At 30.6% G+C, this 15111-nt stretch overlaps 1 protein-coding gene across 2 annotated transcripts in view; it reads right to left on the bottom strand.

Annotated features, from left to right (window-relative positions):
* Window positions 1-1794: 1794 nt before the first annotated feature.
* The window catches only part of LOC143200586 (dual oxidase 2), a 37856-nt gene continuing 24539 nt past the window's right edge, over window positions 1795-15111 (bottom strand). Inside the window, exons 13-20 of one of the 2 annotated variants that reach the window (XM_076411056.1) lie at window positions 14152-14540; window positions 14018-14102; window positions 10878-11091; window positions 10693-10813; window positions 7191-7445; window positions 7054-7139; window positions 2073-2357; window positions 1795-2020 (exon numbers count right to left, since the gene is read on the bottom strand). In XM_076411056.1, the coding sequence (XP_076267171.1) occupies window positions 1898-2020; window positions 2073-2357; window positions 7054-7139; window positions 7191-7445; window positions 10693-10813; window positions 10878-11091; window positions 14018-14102; window positions 14152-14540 (1558 nt within the window). In that variant the 3' untranslated portion in view covers window positions 1795-1897. Of the gene's footprint in view, window positions 2021-2072; window positions 2358-7053; window positions 7446-10692; window positions 10814-10877; window positions 11092-14017; window positions 14103-14151; window positions 14541-15111 lie in introns of both variants that reach the window. The other variant, XM_076411055.1, reaches the window with a different exon arrangement.

Here is a 15111-nt window from a genome sequence, read left to right as displayed (position 1 = left end):
AACTACCAATGTTTATGGCTACGTAACCAACGAAAATCTGCACGATGACCTCGTAATCAAATGGATATAAGAAGTGATTTAAGATTTTACCTAAAAGCATGAAATACTATTCCTGAGTCAAAGCAACGTGGAAGTAATACAGCTACTGGACAACACGGAGGAAATCAGAAGATTGAGGTGAAAAATATTTCTATATGATAGATCAACTGGTATTTCAATTATGTCAGTACCCATACTAGATATGTCTTCTGCGATGGTGCCTAAGTTTTAACTGTTTCTTTGAGCCGACATTAAGCTGTAGGTCCTGTCTAAATATGCCCTATTTAATAACATTTTTATTAATTGAATTGAATTGATTTAAACGTATGCATTCAAGTATGTTAGAATTTGTGTAATCTAATTATTATCATTAAAAGTTAAGAAAATTTATTGAAAATTTATGTATTTTGATTAGCGATATCTGCTGGTGAAAATGCGAAGAACTAATGTCAATTATTGTTAAATTCGATGATTTGACACTTCTTACAGCTTAAGCACATCAAGCACATTTAAAATCTGATGATGATGTTAGGCCTCAGTAGTCAGTTTTGGTTTTAATCAATTAAAAGCGGCGATTTTGATGTTAACGATAAAGAATGGCTTGGAGGACCAACAAAGTCGAAGACGACGAATTCCAAGAAGATAAATTCGCTCAAACTCTCAAGGACGTTCTCTATCAACTTAGCAGCAGTTGACGAATCAATCATTTGTAAACGTGTAGAGTAGAGAGATATCATAGAGGTGTACGACACAAATTCACTGAAAATGCCGCTTCGAATCGTTTCATTATCAGGATTTCATTACTCGTCAGTTAAAAATAAAAATTTTCATATTGTGATTGGTCATGAGGAAAGTGGATCCGCTAAAAAAAATTTCAAATATCAAAAAGTTATAGAAAATGCCTGAGAATATTTTGATTAATATATATTGTATCAGCTTCTCTCAATAAACACCTTTTTTAAATATTACACTAAATGCAAGTATTTAAAATTTGGATATATTTAAAATAGGTCTAAGAAAGCAAAAGAAATGATGACAGATTATTAGCTTAATAGTTAGCTGAGCAACACGTACATATACCAAGTTTGTAAAATAAACAGTAAAGTACCACGCACATAGCAAACACTTAAGAAGAGTGCTGTCATTAAGCCTCAGAATAAAGTATACAGACTGCACCACGAAGAAGCGTACCGTGTATCACCAGTATACAAGCAGAATCTCAGTTACAATTAGTCAAGTTAACAAGTTGTCACTTTAGTATATATGTTAATTTCAAAAAGGTAGATTCCAAGCAGGCATAACATCTAAACTCGTCGTAGGTTAAACTTGTTACAATCCTAATCTTCAGCATTTTGTAACATTTATAAGTATTTTAATTTTATCAATTTTATCTTGTATTGTTTTGTCTGTTGTATTTTCATTATATAGTCCTGCCATTAATTTAAAGTTTCGAATTGTAATATAAGTTAAGGTTTTAATAAATAAGCTTTTCAAACTAAATCCTTTGCGTATCAATTTGCACTAAGAAGAGAAGTGGTGTTTCTCTCCTAGACTTCAACAGTAGTATTTGTTAGAATTATCCTTTTCGTCCTCTGTGCTTCAATTTCCTAGGAATTAGATTTTTGATTTTTTTATGAATAACATATTTTATGCCTAATTGAACATCCATCAAATTAATTTCGCGTAATTAGTGTTTTGGGTTTAATCTCGTAAAATGAACATATTGCATTTCTTAGTATTATAAAAACAAAAATAGATGAACCAAGCATTTATTTAAACATTAAAACTATATTTAACTTAAAGTAGTTATAACACATAGTGAATATTGTACATTAATTTAAATATTAATATACATTCACTAAACTATATATGGATGGTGTTGGAACTTTCTGCTACTACATTCATTTATTTTATTACAAGCACTGCTTATAGAGTTCACGAGATTACTAGATCCGGAACTAAAAACTCCAAATAATTTCGCCTATAAAATAAAGCAATAATTAGCGGAATTTTTCAATTTTAGGATTACTTACACTTGAATGCATTGCGCCTACGGTTTGGAAAATTTCAGGGAAATATGGATGACTGTAGTGGCTTAAGGCTCTTAGATTCGTAAATATGGATTTGCCGAAGCTTCTTCGATAATATTTTTCGAATACGAACGACAGTAGCGTCCTCAAATCAAATTGTTCATAAAGCCCTGTTACAAATATGTGACAACTGAAGAATCCATTTGGATCATTGCTTTCTGTCTCATAGATCAAATCGACCAGCCATTCAAACTGTTTATGGGTGTCGGACATCCAGATGAAGTAAACCTAAAACATATATTTTAGTTAGTTTGGAACCTATTAAAAGGCGCTTCCAAAATTTGAAAAATTGCTAAATGAAGTAAAAACCTATAGACGTCTCTTAAACTACCGGTAATAGTAAAGGTATTTGAAGAATTTCTGTTGAACATAATAAAACTGGTTATAGAGAGAAAAACCTAATACCAACACATTCGTTTATTTTTTTACAAATATCAACAATTGATCGGGGGCACATAATAAAAGATGTTATTGAAAAAGTCTATGAAGATAAAGAATGATATTTTGGCATGAAGGTCTCTTCCATAAATTACAGAAAATGTTACTGAAGCAAGACAGTGAATTACTAAAACCTTACATCATAGCAAGAATATTTTAGAGTGAAACAAGAGGAAGCTTATTAGATTATAAAAGAGATTAAAGCAGGTGTACCTCAAGTAAATGTATTGGGGTCAACTCATTATCTACTTTACATATGTGATATACCACAAATGAAAAATATTACGTCTATAAAATTTGCTGGTGATACTGCGAATCTTGCTCTAGGAGGTAATATCCAAGAAGTGAACTGAAAATTATAACAGGTCAGTATGAGACAATACAACATGGGGCAAAAGCCCGCTACCATTGACGCAATTTCGTTGAGTGGCCATAATGCAACGATTATTTTCAATAAATATTTCTGTTCGTTCTTGTGGACTTATCCATAATAAAATTTGGACGTCCAGACAATACGATGGATAAAGAGAAAATGAGCTAAACGCCACATAACCAACATGGCGCGCATTCAAAATGGTGAAAAATTTGTGCATTTTGATTGGTCATATCTGTTGATGAAAATGTGAAGAATTAATGTAAATAACTGTTATTTTCGATGATTTTGACACTTCTCTTACAGCTTAAGAACATCAAGGCCTTAGTGGTCGGTTTTGGTTTTAATGATTTAAAAGTGGTGATTTTGATGTTAACGATAAAGAATGACTTGGGGGACCAACAAAGTCGAAGACGATGAATTTCAAGAAGATAAGTCTGTTTAAACCCTCAAAAACCATGTTCATCAACTTAGCAGCAGCAGTTGACGAAATTTAAAGTTGACGACATTTTTAAACGTTCAGAGTTATGGAAGATATCCAAAAGGTGTACGATACAAATTCACTGAAAATGCCATTTCATCGTCAGGATTTTATTACTTGCCAGTTAAAAAATAAAAATTTTCGTATTGTGATTGGTCATGAGGAAAGTGGATCTGCCATCAAAATCTCAGTTGGAAAATCTTTCAGAAATATAATGGTTAGATTATGGTGGAAGTGTTATAGTGGAAGATTATAACTTATTAAAGTATGGTTTCGCTGGTATACGGTTTCAAAATGCCGAAGTCTGAAAAGATCCGAAAAAATAGAAAAAAGTAATATATATTGTATCAGTTTCTCTCAATAAACTATTTTTAAATTTTAGAGTTTATGCAAGTATTTAATATTTTGAACATGTTTAAAATACATGTTATAAGAAAGCAAAAAGAAAGGATGACAGACTATTACACTCACCCTATATGGATTATTGGATCAAAAAATATAAATTTATAAAAATTAAGCTAGTGAATCTTTGTATGTGCAGACCAATAAGTGATAAATTTCATATTGCCACAATGCTGAGTATTTAGAACTAACACTTGATGCAAATCTAGAAATAAAATGCTAAAAAGGGAAGGAAATAGTTGGAGCTGATATACAAATAAATGAAATGGTTAATTGCAAGAACACCATCAATTTTCAATATATAAAAGTTACAAACAAATATTAACACTTATATAAACAACGGCATTCATTTATGGGGATATTCTCTGAAAAGTAATGTAAACATTATACACGTTTTCCAGAACAATTACCTAAGAAGCATAATAAGTGGGTCCGGATACTGTAGGATTGATGACTTATACCGAAATCCTCAGATGCCGACTATCATTTTGAAAATCAAGAGAATCGCAAGGATAGATAAGGAGGTACTCCATTCTTATATTAATATCAAAGTATTGCAAGTCTTGGATAGCACCAGAATACGACACAAAAGAATAAAACTATCTGATTTTGTGTAGTGTAGTATAGTAAGGTACATTTTATAGAAATAGCAGAGTTAATATATAAACATTATTAGACTTAAGACCGATAGTTTTTCCAGATATATACTTAAATTTGGCCTATTATAACGGCAAATTGTATGTTAGTCGGCAACGGCTAGTAACAGTTATATAAATTATAATAATGAAGAAATAATAATTCAATAACGAACAATTGCTCAAAAAATAAACTAATCAATAGTATATATGCCAAAGTATACTTTCATTGCTTGTTTTTGTCAGTCATGATCATTTTGTTACTAGAAAATTGTTATTAATAAAGAAGATAAGTTGGTTGGAAGGTAAGTTGGATTAATAAAGTTAATAAGTAAAAATGGTATTGTTAATTTTTATACAAGTATTTTCAAAAATGCTGTTGTTGCTCTGTTGTTTTATTGCTTTATTCCTAACAAATAATAACATTAAGATAAATGCAAATAGATTACAATAATCTATCAACAATGTTATTGGATTAAACTGCATTTATCAATGGTAACAATCCGCTAAAAGCAACTAATAAGTTAAGTAAAAAGATAAGAAGAAGACATCCGAGATGACACCTTCCGAGAAGAATAGCCACGAATAGTTCAAAGATCTATCAAATAGTGACATTAACGTTACTTGTACAAATGAAATAGATTATCGAAATATAAAGAAACTTCTGATTCAAATGAAACATAATAAAGAGACGACAGATAATCCATTCAATAAATACGAGCTCCACGCTATTAATTCAAAAGCGATAAGTGGTACAGAGTAGTTATTAGGGCACTACCATCAACAACAAGTCGGGATGACATTAAATGCGAACTGTCAGAGGCACGTACATGAAATCGCGACCGTTAAACCTATAGTGAAAAGAAACCATTAACTTAAATGGTGAAGAACTTATTAATGCCTTCCCTCTGTTTTATGACAATTTCGTAGAAATGAGAAAAATAAAACGATTTATGATGTAAAACACCTAATAGATTTTAAATAAAAGTAGAACCCCCAAAGAAAAATAATAATATTTCCCAATGCACAAACGCCCAACCTGTCAGTTATAATAGGTGTGTAATATGTAGTAATATATAATAGGTAGTAATGTGTAATATACCAGAGCAAATTAAAAAAACTTCTTCAATGGAAGTTGCCACCTAAATTGACAACAACGTTAATTCTAAAAAGGCTCCTGGAATTCACGATATTTCACATAGGTTATTAAAAGAGTTGCAACAAAATAATCATGTTGACTTATGTATTCAATGCTAGTTTAATACTGAACTATGTTCCGAAATGTCTTAAGGTTGCTCGAATAATTATGCTTAACGAATTTGACAACCCGGCAAAACAAGTTAGATCTGACAGGCCTATTTCGCTGCTACTTGCGATATAAAAGTAATATGGGAAACTGCTGTTAAAACGTATTAAAGCATTTATAGAAATACCAGATTTCCAGTTTAGATTTTGAAGTTACTACTCGACAATCGACCAAGTGCACAGAGTAACAGCGGCTGTTAAAAAAGTATTCGAATAAATGAAATACTTCCCTACAATATGCCTGGACGTCTCATAAGCAACGACATAGTTATCATGGCACAAGATGGGTCTGCCTAAGGCTGTCGAAAAACAGCAATTAGTTGTGAACTAAATCTAAAAAGGGACTAGATAATGGAGAGTACATCTTAAGAGTTCCAAATCTGTCCATATTAATTTTGTGTTGCGGCGAAATGATTAAACCCTAATTATATAACTTGAAGAATGTGCGATTCATCAAGCAGAATCAGCTATATACCTCGAAAAATATCTCGATGGTAGGTTAAGCTGGAAACACCACGTTATACAAAAAATACAGTAGATTAGACTCACAGTCAAAGAATTGTACTGGTTAGTCGCAAGATACTCTCAACTTGACATAAAATCAAAGAGATTGGTTTATAATTAAATTTAATTAATCTAGATATTTGTTAGTTATCTAAAAAAAGAAATTACACAGTCCTCGATATTACATAAAGATATTCGTAGACCTGGAATTATATGGTATAAAACTGTCTGATGATGTACCAGCAAGAGTACTATCAATTCAAAATTACAATGGTTTAGGCAAGTCTGTAGAATGAACGAATTTCTCACGGGCTGCTACGGCGAGATCGATTTTTTATATTCAAACGCAGCGCAAAAGTAGAAAAGGAGACACTTTCTTATCGTATCAGCTATGGACTGATCACTATGATGAGGTTAAAGTCAACATTGTTGGTGTGCCGGGGAAATTGATTTTTCTTTATTGATATTTTCTGATAGATTTTATAGACAATAGACAGATACAAAGGAGTGATAAATAACGATTGTACCAAAATATTAAATGGAACATATATAATTAAAGACTCGAAGTCTGAAGAGTGCAACGCCTTTTGTACTCTTAACATCATACTCTTTGCAGTTTTTTAACACGAGTGTTAATAGAGTTCATAATGGGTATTAAAAATTAAATTAATATTTTCCTGAACTAAGAGTAAGCAATCATTTATCTCCTGCTAATTTTTCTTTCAACAGTAATATTTTCAAGATACTAACGTTAGACATTTTTAATTATTATTTCAATATTTATACCTTTTGGCAACATATTTGTGGCTTAACGTTAAGACAATTAATTATATCTTTAAGAACTGATGCAAATCGGGATATTCCGGTAGCATCTGCAATGAAGATGGTAACTTCATATCGCTCCCAATATTCGATCCCATTACCAAGGGGTCCTTCCAAGCGAATGCGAACTGGTGCCATCCCTTGTCTAGTTTCGGTACCATCAAATAGTGAAAACACTTTATGTGACCATCGGTCTACAACAGGTATGTAAATCCGTAAATTGGGTTCACTTGGGGCTGATGATAACCAATATTCGTGATAGTCTCTTCGGTCCAGTATTGGTATTGATAGGCGGACGGTTTGTCCAATTGTGTACTGAAAATTTTCTGGTCGTCGCATTGTTATACAAACCACATCTGAAATAATTAAAATTATTGATTAAAGAGGGTTTGAACTTTTGTTTTCAATTATTAATATTTTTAAAAAGTGGGAAATATTCACCACTTTTTCTTTTTCTTAAATAGCAGTGGGAGTTTAGTTTATAAGTCTTCATTTAGATTAAATAATAAACAAATTAGCAGTATTTTTGGCGTAGAAAATATAGTTTGTTAAGGAGAGACAATAACATTACAAATTAAATTTATTTTCTCTCCTCTGCGTAAATTAATACACAAAGATGAGTTTGTTTATTTAAAGGAATAATATAAAAATGGAATTGTGAAAAGAATTATGAATTGAATTGAAATGACTTACTAATCGTGTGTTTGGTTTGGCATAATACAGATTCAGTCATCTGACCCAACTGATGATTATTCACACGAATGAATACACATTCAACTTGACTCTTCTTGACTATTTTCTACCAAATCTCGACTTTTGACTGTTCGTACTCTCGGTATTTCTTGACTGTTCTGTATTTTCTCTTGTTCTTAATTCTGTCTAATTCCGTTATTCTGGCTAATTCTGTTCTGACTATTCTTTTTCTCTTATTTCTGTTTTATCTTTTCTGGTTGAATCTTCTGGATAATCTTGCTTTTCACTGTAGACGTATCGTATTTTTATTGCAGACGGGTTCTTGGTGGTCGCTAAGAAAGCTGTTTCAAGAAGTTCTTTCCTGCAACCTGATTTGTTCACATTGTTGGGACAGGGAAGACCTATCAGCCAGACTTTCTCATACAGATGGAATATCCGCTAATAACTCTTAAGAATGTTCGGGTATTTAACGATCTCGGGATTTTTGGAGTTTTATAGTTATTGCGAGAATTAGGGATGTTCCGTCAGGTCTAATACCTTATACCCATTGTTTACTACTGGTACCTGTACTCCTATAATCCAAAGCAGTCGACGTGATATGTCTTTTGTTAGTCATATGGTTGCCGTGTCTCGCGGTTCCCTTCAATAGTACCCATAATTACCTAGCCTAACCAAACATTCGATACAACACGATATTTTATTTTCTCAAGTTATAATTATCTTCCCATTTGTTACAAATCTTATAAAAAACAGTTAAATATTCTAATGAATTATATCTCTAAGTTATACAAACACAAAAGACATTATATTTTCCCTGAACTTAAAACTAAACAATTTTCTTAAATGCTAATAATTATAATGGCGCCCCAACAGCTAGAATGAAGTTGCTAAAAGTGTTTCTAGCCACGAACTGTTGTATATTTGGACATTTGTAAGTTGCGAAAATGTATTTTAACATATTTTACTCGAATTTAAGCAGAATTTTGCAGTTCTAAAGTTTGCTCTACTATAATAATTTGAGAATAACAAGTATTTAAACTAAATCGTACTTAAAAAAATGGATGGAGAGGTTTCTTCCTAGACAAGTTCTAGACAGACAGGTATTGTTCTTCAAAAGGTAAATGTTACGTGCTTGTGCAATAAGTTTTAATTATTTGTTTCTAAGTAATGATAAGTTCATACATTATAAATATTTGTTTAATGTTTTTGCTACCTTTACTGGTTTAAAATAACCTGCCTAATGGCCAATAAGTTTATTCTGTGGGCACCTTTTTAGATATTTATTGCTTCCTTTTCATAGTGCTATTCATATTTTATTGTTTTGGTTTTGTTCATTATGGACCGATTCTTTTATAATTTTGTTAAAATTTCTGTAGCTTTTTACTGTTCTTATTTACTGTTACTTTTTGCAGATTTTTGTGCTATTCTATGTGGAAATCTGCATGGTATCATCTTTGAGGTTCTCCATTGTTATCTCTCCTGAAAATTTTTGGTTAGATCTATTTTTTGTTTTGTGTCTACTTGAATTTTAAAACATCTTAGGTAAGTCATTCTATCTAGCTTTTCTCTAGTAACTAAAAATTTAGTTCTATTGTTACATAGACAATGAAGATTAATATTTTTTGAAAATACTGCTACTGGATCGATCGATTGAGACGACAGAATAAGGCATGATTTTGCTCTACACTTCCTGGTATCTATTCCAGTCGAGATATGGTGTAGACTTTCTGTTCTCATAGCGTAAGAACGCATTAAACTAGTGTGTACGGTCACCAAAGGCAGAATAAAGTGGTTGAAAGTATTCCTAGTCACGAACTATTGAATATTTGGACATTTGTAAGTTACTAAAATATATTTTAACATACTATACTGGAATATCAGCAGAAGTTTGCAGTTGTAAAGGTTGCTCAACTGTTAAAATTTGGATGAAGAAGTTTTTTCCTCCAGAGGTTTGTCTTTTTCTTTAAGAGGTAGATATTACGTACTTATTTTGCATTTTGTCTTAATTATACTGTGTTTTAAATTGTTTTTGTTCTATAACATTAAATAAAATGGCTTTTTTGTCAAATTGTACCTACTGAATACACTTAACAGACGAAAAATTAAACGGATTTTTTTGTGACACGTATGATTTTAAACTTATGATAAATTGAAGTACTATAAGTAAATAAAGAAGAATTTTAACTCATATTTATTTATAATATTAATTTTATTAAAAACATATTTTAGTTTAGTTGTATGCTAAGGTTAGCATTCGCCTGAGGGACTGGGTGGTAGTAATTTATTTGTAGTTGGCAATTGAATGTTTTGCTGTGCGTTTTACGATCGAAAATATTTTCGACAAAATGTTTTGTGTTTCCTTGTGCTGTGATTACTAAAAAAACCTTTGAATAGACTATACATATATAACTTCATGGTCTTGTTCAGATTATTAGAGCTGCTTTAATGGTGTTGCACTCCGTAGTATGGTGTACTTCTAATAATTTAAATGGTATGGTAATACAAATATTTTGTGAGATTTGGGTTGCCTATTCCCTTATCTAATTCCTTATCTATAATTTACCTTATTATTATTACTCAGCTTTGAACACGTAACCATGATCGAAATAACGATAATTACATTTGTGATGTATTTTTAAACCATAGCTACAATTATCGTAATAATACGTAATATACATCTTTATACTACAAATGTGGGAAGTGAACTGGTTAGATTAAAATGCCCAACAAATATCTGCAGTATTGTTAGTCTTGTAGTTTTGTCAGTATTTTTCTTGAAACTAAATGGTTTAAGTGAAGTAAAAATGTGTTTTCATCCATACATAAATCAATACTTATATTTATTGGGTGCTTTTTAGTTTCACTAGTATTTAGTTCATAGAAATATGAAAACAAAAATGTAATACTTACCAGAAGGGTATATCTCCACTTTCAAAATTGGAATATCAATTTTCTTTCTATTTAACATTATGAAAATATCGATGAAATAGAATATTAAAGGACCTGACATGTAATTGAAGAACTGGGGTTCCTAAATGAAACAAACGACTCTCTGAGAAAGTGAAAATAATACAAATTACTTTACCAATGCGTACCTGTAGTTTCCTTTGTGAACCGTGGAAGATCAACGCTGTTATAGCGATAATTAAATATTTATCTGGAAATCTAGTCAAATTTAATTGTAAGCCATTTTTGTATACGTCTTTTAGCTTTATGAACATATAAGGGATAAAGCTTAAAGCGGTCAACAAGATGCCTGTTATTATAGTCAGATCGAAAATTAGATACCAGTTATATTGAGGCTCATATCTAAAACAAATTACTTCATATTACACAAATTAACAAATTCGTGTCAAGTTTTAAACCCGAACATTCGAAACCGATTCATAACGTTAATAGATGTCCTTAACTCAGATCTTCCATGTGTGTGTTAAGATTGGTTCTAGTTCTAGTTATAACGACTGTCAGCTGGTGCTGTTGCATTAAACATCATTAGGAACTTATTTTTGTACTTTAGAACGTGTGAAAATGTAGAGACAACATTGTAAAGTCGATTCAAAGTGTTTTTATTACCTTAGTGTATTTGCGATCTTGTATCTATATTATATTTTTTTCTATATTACTTCTAAGTTCAATTTAAAGACTAAGATGAAATAAGTGTAGTGTAGCAAGCGTTAGTGTAGAATATCTACCTTTTAAATAGTACGCTTCCAAAATTGACGCAGGACTTAATTTTCTTAAATATTATTCATCAAATTTCGTCACTTTTGCCACACTAAAACTTAAAGAAATAAAAGCTCCTGCAGTTTGGTCCATTCGGCTTTTTCATTTTAGCCATATATACCGCTTTTCTCTTGTATTACTTATCCCAATTACTTGCATTGGGACTAGAAAGGAATGCCACTATTGAAGGGTTGCTAAGGTCCAAAATCTATTTTATTATTATAAAGTATGTAAAAGCGAGTTTTATTTGTTTATATTTTTTTGATATATTGTTTTTTAAAACAGAGACAAAGTCATGTACCATCAAAGGATATCATAAATCGCTCCGAATATCTATGTTACTTAGAATTCCGTTTGATAATTCGGATTTTAGGATTTAGGAACTTTTAGTTTTGTGTAAATTAAGTAGTTTCTGCTGACTCTTGGTGGCAGCGTATCTAGCGTGTGGCCTATGGCTTTTTCCCTTGTGCGCATTGCAACTTCATCATAGCTGGAGTTCGAGAAGTGAGTGTTCAGTAGCAAGAGTATAGCTTATTTATTTCTTTAAGCTTGATTTGAGATTTTCTTTTCCTAGCGGGACCTACTAATCTTAGTAGCAGGATCTTTTCTTTTTTTTACGTTTGCTTCCCTTGATCGCATTGCATGTTCATTATTACTAATGTTAGGACATAACCTGGTACGCCATGTATTATTGTCAATTCATCCTAGCGTGGTTTGTTTATTGATATCAGCTATCGTTATTGCCTGTTATGATTGTCCTTTATGTTACTGACTACTATAGATTAAGATTGTTGTCAGCCATCTTGACCTTCCATCAACACTATTACTACCGTTGTTATTGAGATTATCAATGGTATCCATTATCAATACTATGATATGCTAGCAAAATTAATTACTCGTACTTTTAGCTATCAATAAATAACTGTCAGTACCGTTATATATATATATATATATATATATATATATATATATATATATATATATATAATGATAATGTCTAATCATCGTTATATTTAATGTATATTTATAACTTCACCCTTGTCATTGAAAATTGGTTACTCAGGTATGTTTTTATTGTTTTCAGAACTGTCATCCAACTACCACGACATAAACATCTCTGACGCTTAAAATTGCTTTATTTGTTTTTTTAATTTAGTAGTTGTCATATCATTTATTTAGATCTCATTTATTTGTATTTATTTATTTTAGACGTCAAATTGTTTTATATGGCTTTGTTAGATATGATTTTTATTTTACGTCCTAGGATTACAATTAGTCCTACAAGTATAATATAAAAATAGATAATAAGTAAATATTGAATAGCACTGCTCGGTCTACAATGGTTCCTCAGTTAGAATTTGTGCATCTCGAGTGTAGCTGGTTTCAGCAGAAAAATATGATCCTAATTGTTTATATATTATTAAGGCTTTAGTATTACTGATTTATGTCGCCTTTGGCTGTAAAACAAAAGACACTGATGATGTTGCACATGCATCAGAAAATGTAAAATTGAAATTACCTTTAACCAATACTTTTTTGCCAAAATGAAATATATTTAATGTTATTGGTAGAATTAGATAATATTAGATATCGCGTTCTTGAACAATGATGTCTCTTTGAATATGTTTAATAATGCTATACAGGATAGGATGATACGATAAATAATATTTGTTACTAGATTATTAAGAATTAGAGAAATACAAAATATTATTAATACATAATAATGTGTTAAAATTATCTGATGTAAAATTTCGGTATTGTACGACTTTTTAGAGTTCTAGGCAATTACCGGAGGAAGTTATCGGATCTACTTACATCGGGTTACATGTACTGTTTATAGAAATATCTTGTAGAAGGATGCAGTAGTATGATAAGATTAACAAAATTGGGCTTATTGTGAATGGTTATAACAAGAATATAAGGTTGAAGATGCAGACTTTAAAGTACATGAAGAGGCAGAAAAGGAAATTTGACCAGAACATGACATCTTCTCTATAATAGATACATCAATATATTAATTATCGCTATCATATTATTAATTTTTAATATAAATTTATGAGTTCAAGTTGAGTATTAAGAGAAACAACAATTCTTCTATTATTCAGAAACACTATGAAGTGTACTATCAGCAATGGCAACATGACAACGAATTTTTTTTCTTTTTCAACACTTTTTCCAAGTGGCCCTTATTATTGGATATTCTCATTAGGTAAGCTATTAGTTCATTTGCATTGCGCAATGGAAAATTGGCTGATATATATTTGTTTATTGTTTTTATTTTACATTAGTGATAGAAAATATATTGGTTAATTTGAATATTTATTTTCATCTGAAAGAAATCCGTTTGCGAACTAATTTGTATTTCCAATAATATTATTAATTTTAAAAAACTACTTTATGTGAAAAAACAATGTTTAAACAAAATAAAATGTAATTAAAAAGTAAACTGCTAAAGTAATATTATTAAATTATTAAAATTAAATTAGGTTATATATAAATATTTAATACTTACAGTATCAAGTTGTTGTTAAGTTTTAGGTAACTAGATATACCATCATCCGTGAACAGCATAATTAAAGCTGTAATTATGTGCAAGACTAAAAATAGATCTGATTAAATTGTGATTAAAGAAATGACTCGACTTACAGTTAAAACATAATGAGAGTATAAAAAAATACCCGTGAAGAATATGCAAGAAATTTGATGGAAAATATCTTCTTCCATTTACATTGTCGAGAGCCGACCACACATTTCGACATAGCGTAATTAACAAAATGGAGTAAATAAATAACAAAGACTCAGCAGAACTTACGCATACTACGTTCAACATATTTGTTTGATACATATTCGAGGAGTTATTTTGAAGCTTTAAAATAAAAATAAATAAAACTAATATAGTTAAGATAATCATGCAAAAAACGAGTGCTGCATTAATCTGAATATTTTGCAATAATACAAATCTCTTTCTTTTAGTCGAATAGTTCTCCTTCTGAATTTCTATTTCTTGGATGATATTTTGGGTATTTTCTTCAATCCTGCAAATAGAAAATATAATATAGTTTATTTTATTTAAAATCCACGGATAAAGCATTTTATGGAAAAATGTATTGTTTTGTTAGACATTCATTGCTTCTTTTTTATTTATTAATTTACTAGCTGACCCGGGAAACTTCGTTGCGATTTAGAATTAAGTAGTTGTGTTACGTTATTAGCTGTATTAATTTTTTTATCATTAAGCAGTAATTGGAGCCAAGTTCACCTATGTATTTTATTTTTATCATGTGATACACTAGAGGTAGCGTTGCATATGCAAAATATATGAGAAAATATACTTTACTTATATGTATTTTAGCGTACCTGATAAAAATAATGATACAAATAAATCTGTTTATAGTTATCATTTAATGATATGTTAAAGACACAATTTCAAATATTAAATCTATTCTAATGCTATAGTGCACAATATTTGTGGTTTATTAATTTAGTGAGAAAACAAATAGCGTCGATGGTTTACCGGATTTTGAACAGGAAACGTACAACTGACTGCGAAAAAACACGTCAATTCAGGGATTATTCCACACACTCGTAATGACTGCCTTGTGATTT

The sequence above is a fragment of the Rhynchophorus ferrugineus genome, unplaced genomic scaffold, assembly GCF_030347505.1.
Source record: "Rhynchophorus ferrugineus isolate W39M unplaced genomic scaffold, kcgeb_rfMv2 rfM8, whole genome shotgun sequence".
Classification (NCBI taxonomy): domain Eukaryota; kingdom Metazoa; phylum Arthropoda; class Insecta; order Coleoptera; family Curculionidae; genus Rhynchophorus; species Rhynchophorus ferrugineus.
The sequence above is the reverse complement of the archived record's forward strand: the minus strand, read 5'-3'. Positions and strand labels throughout refer to the sequence as shown.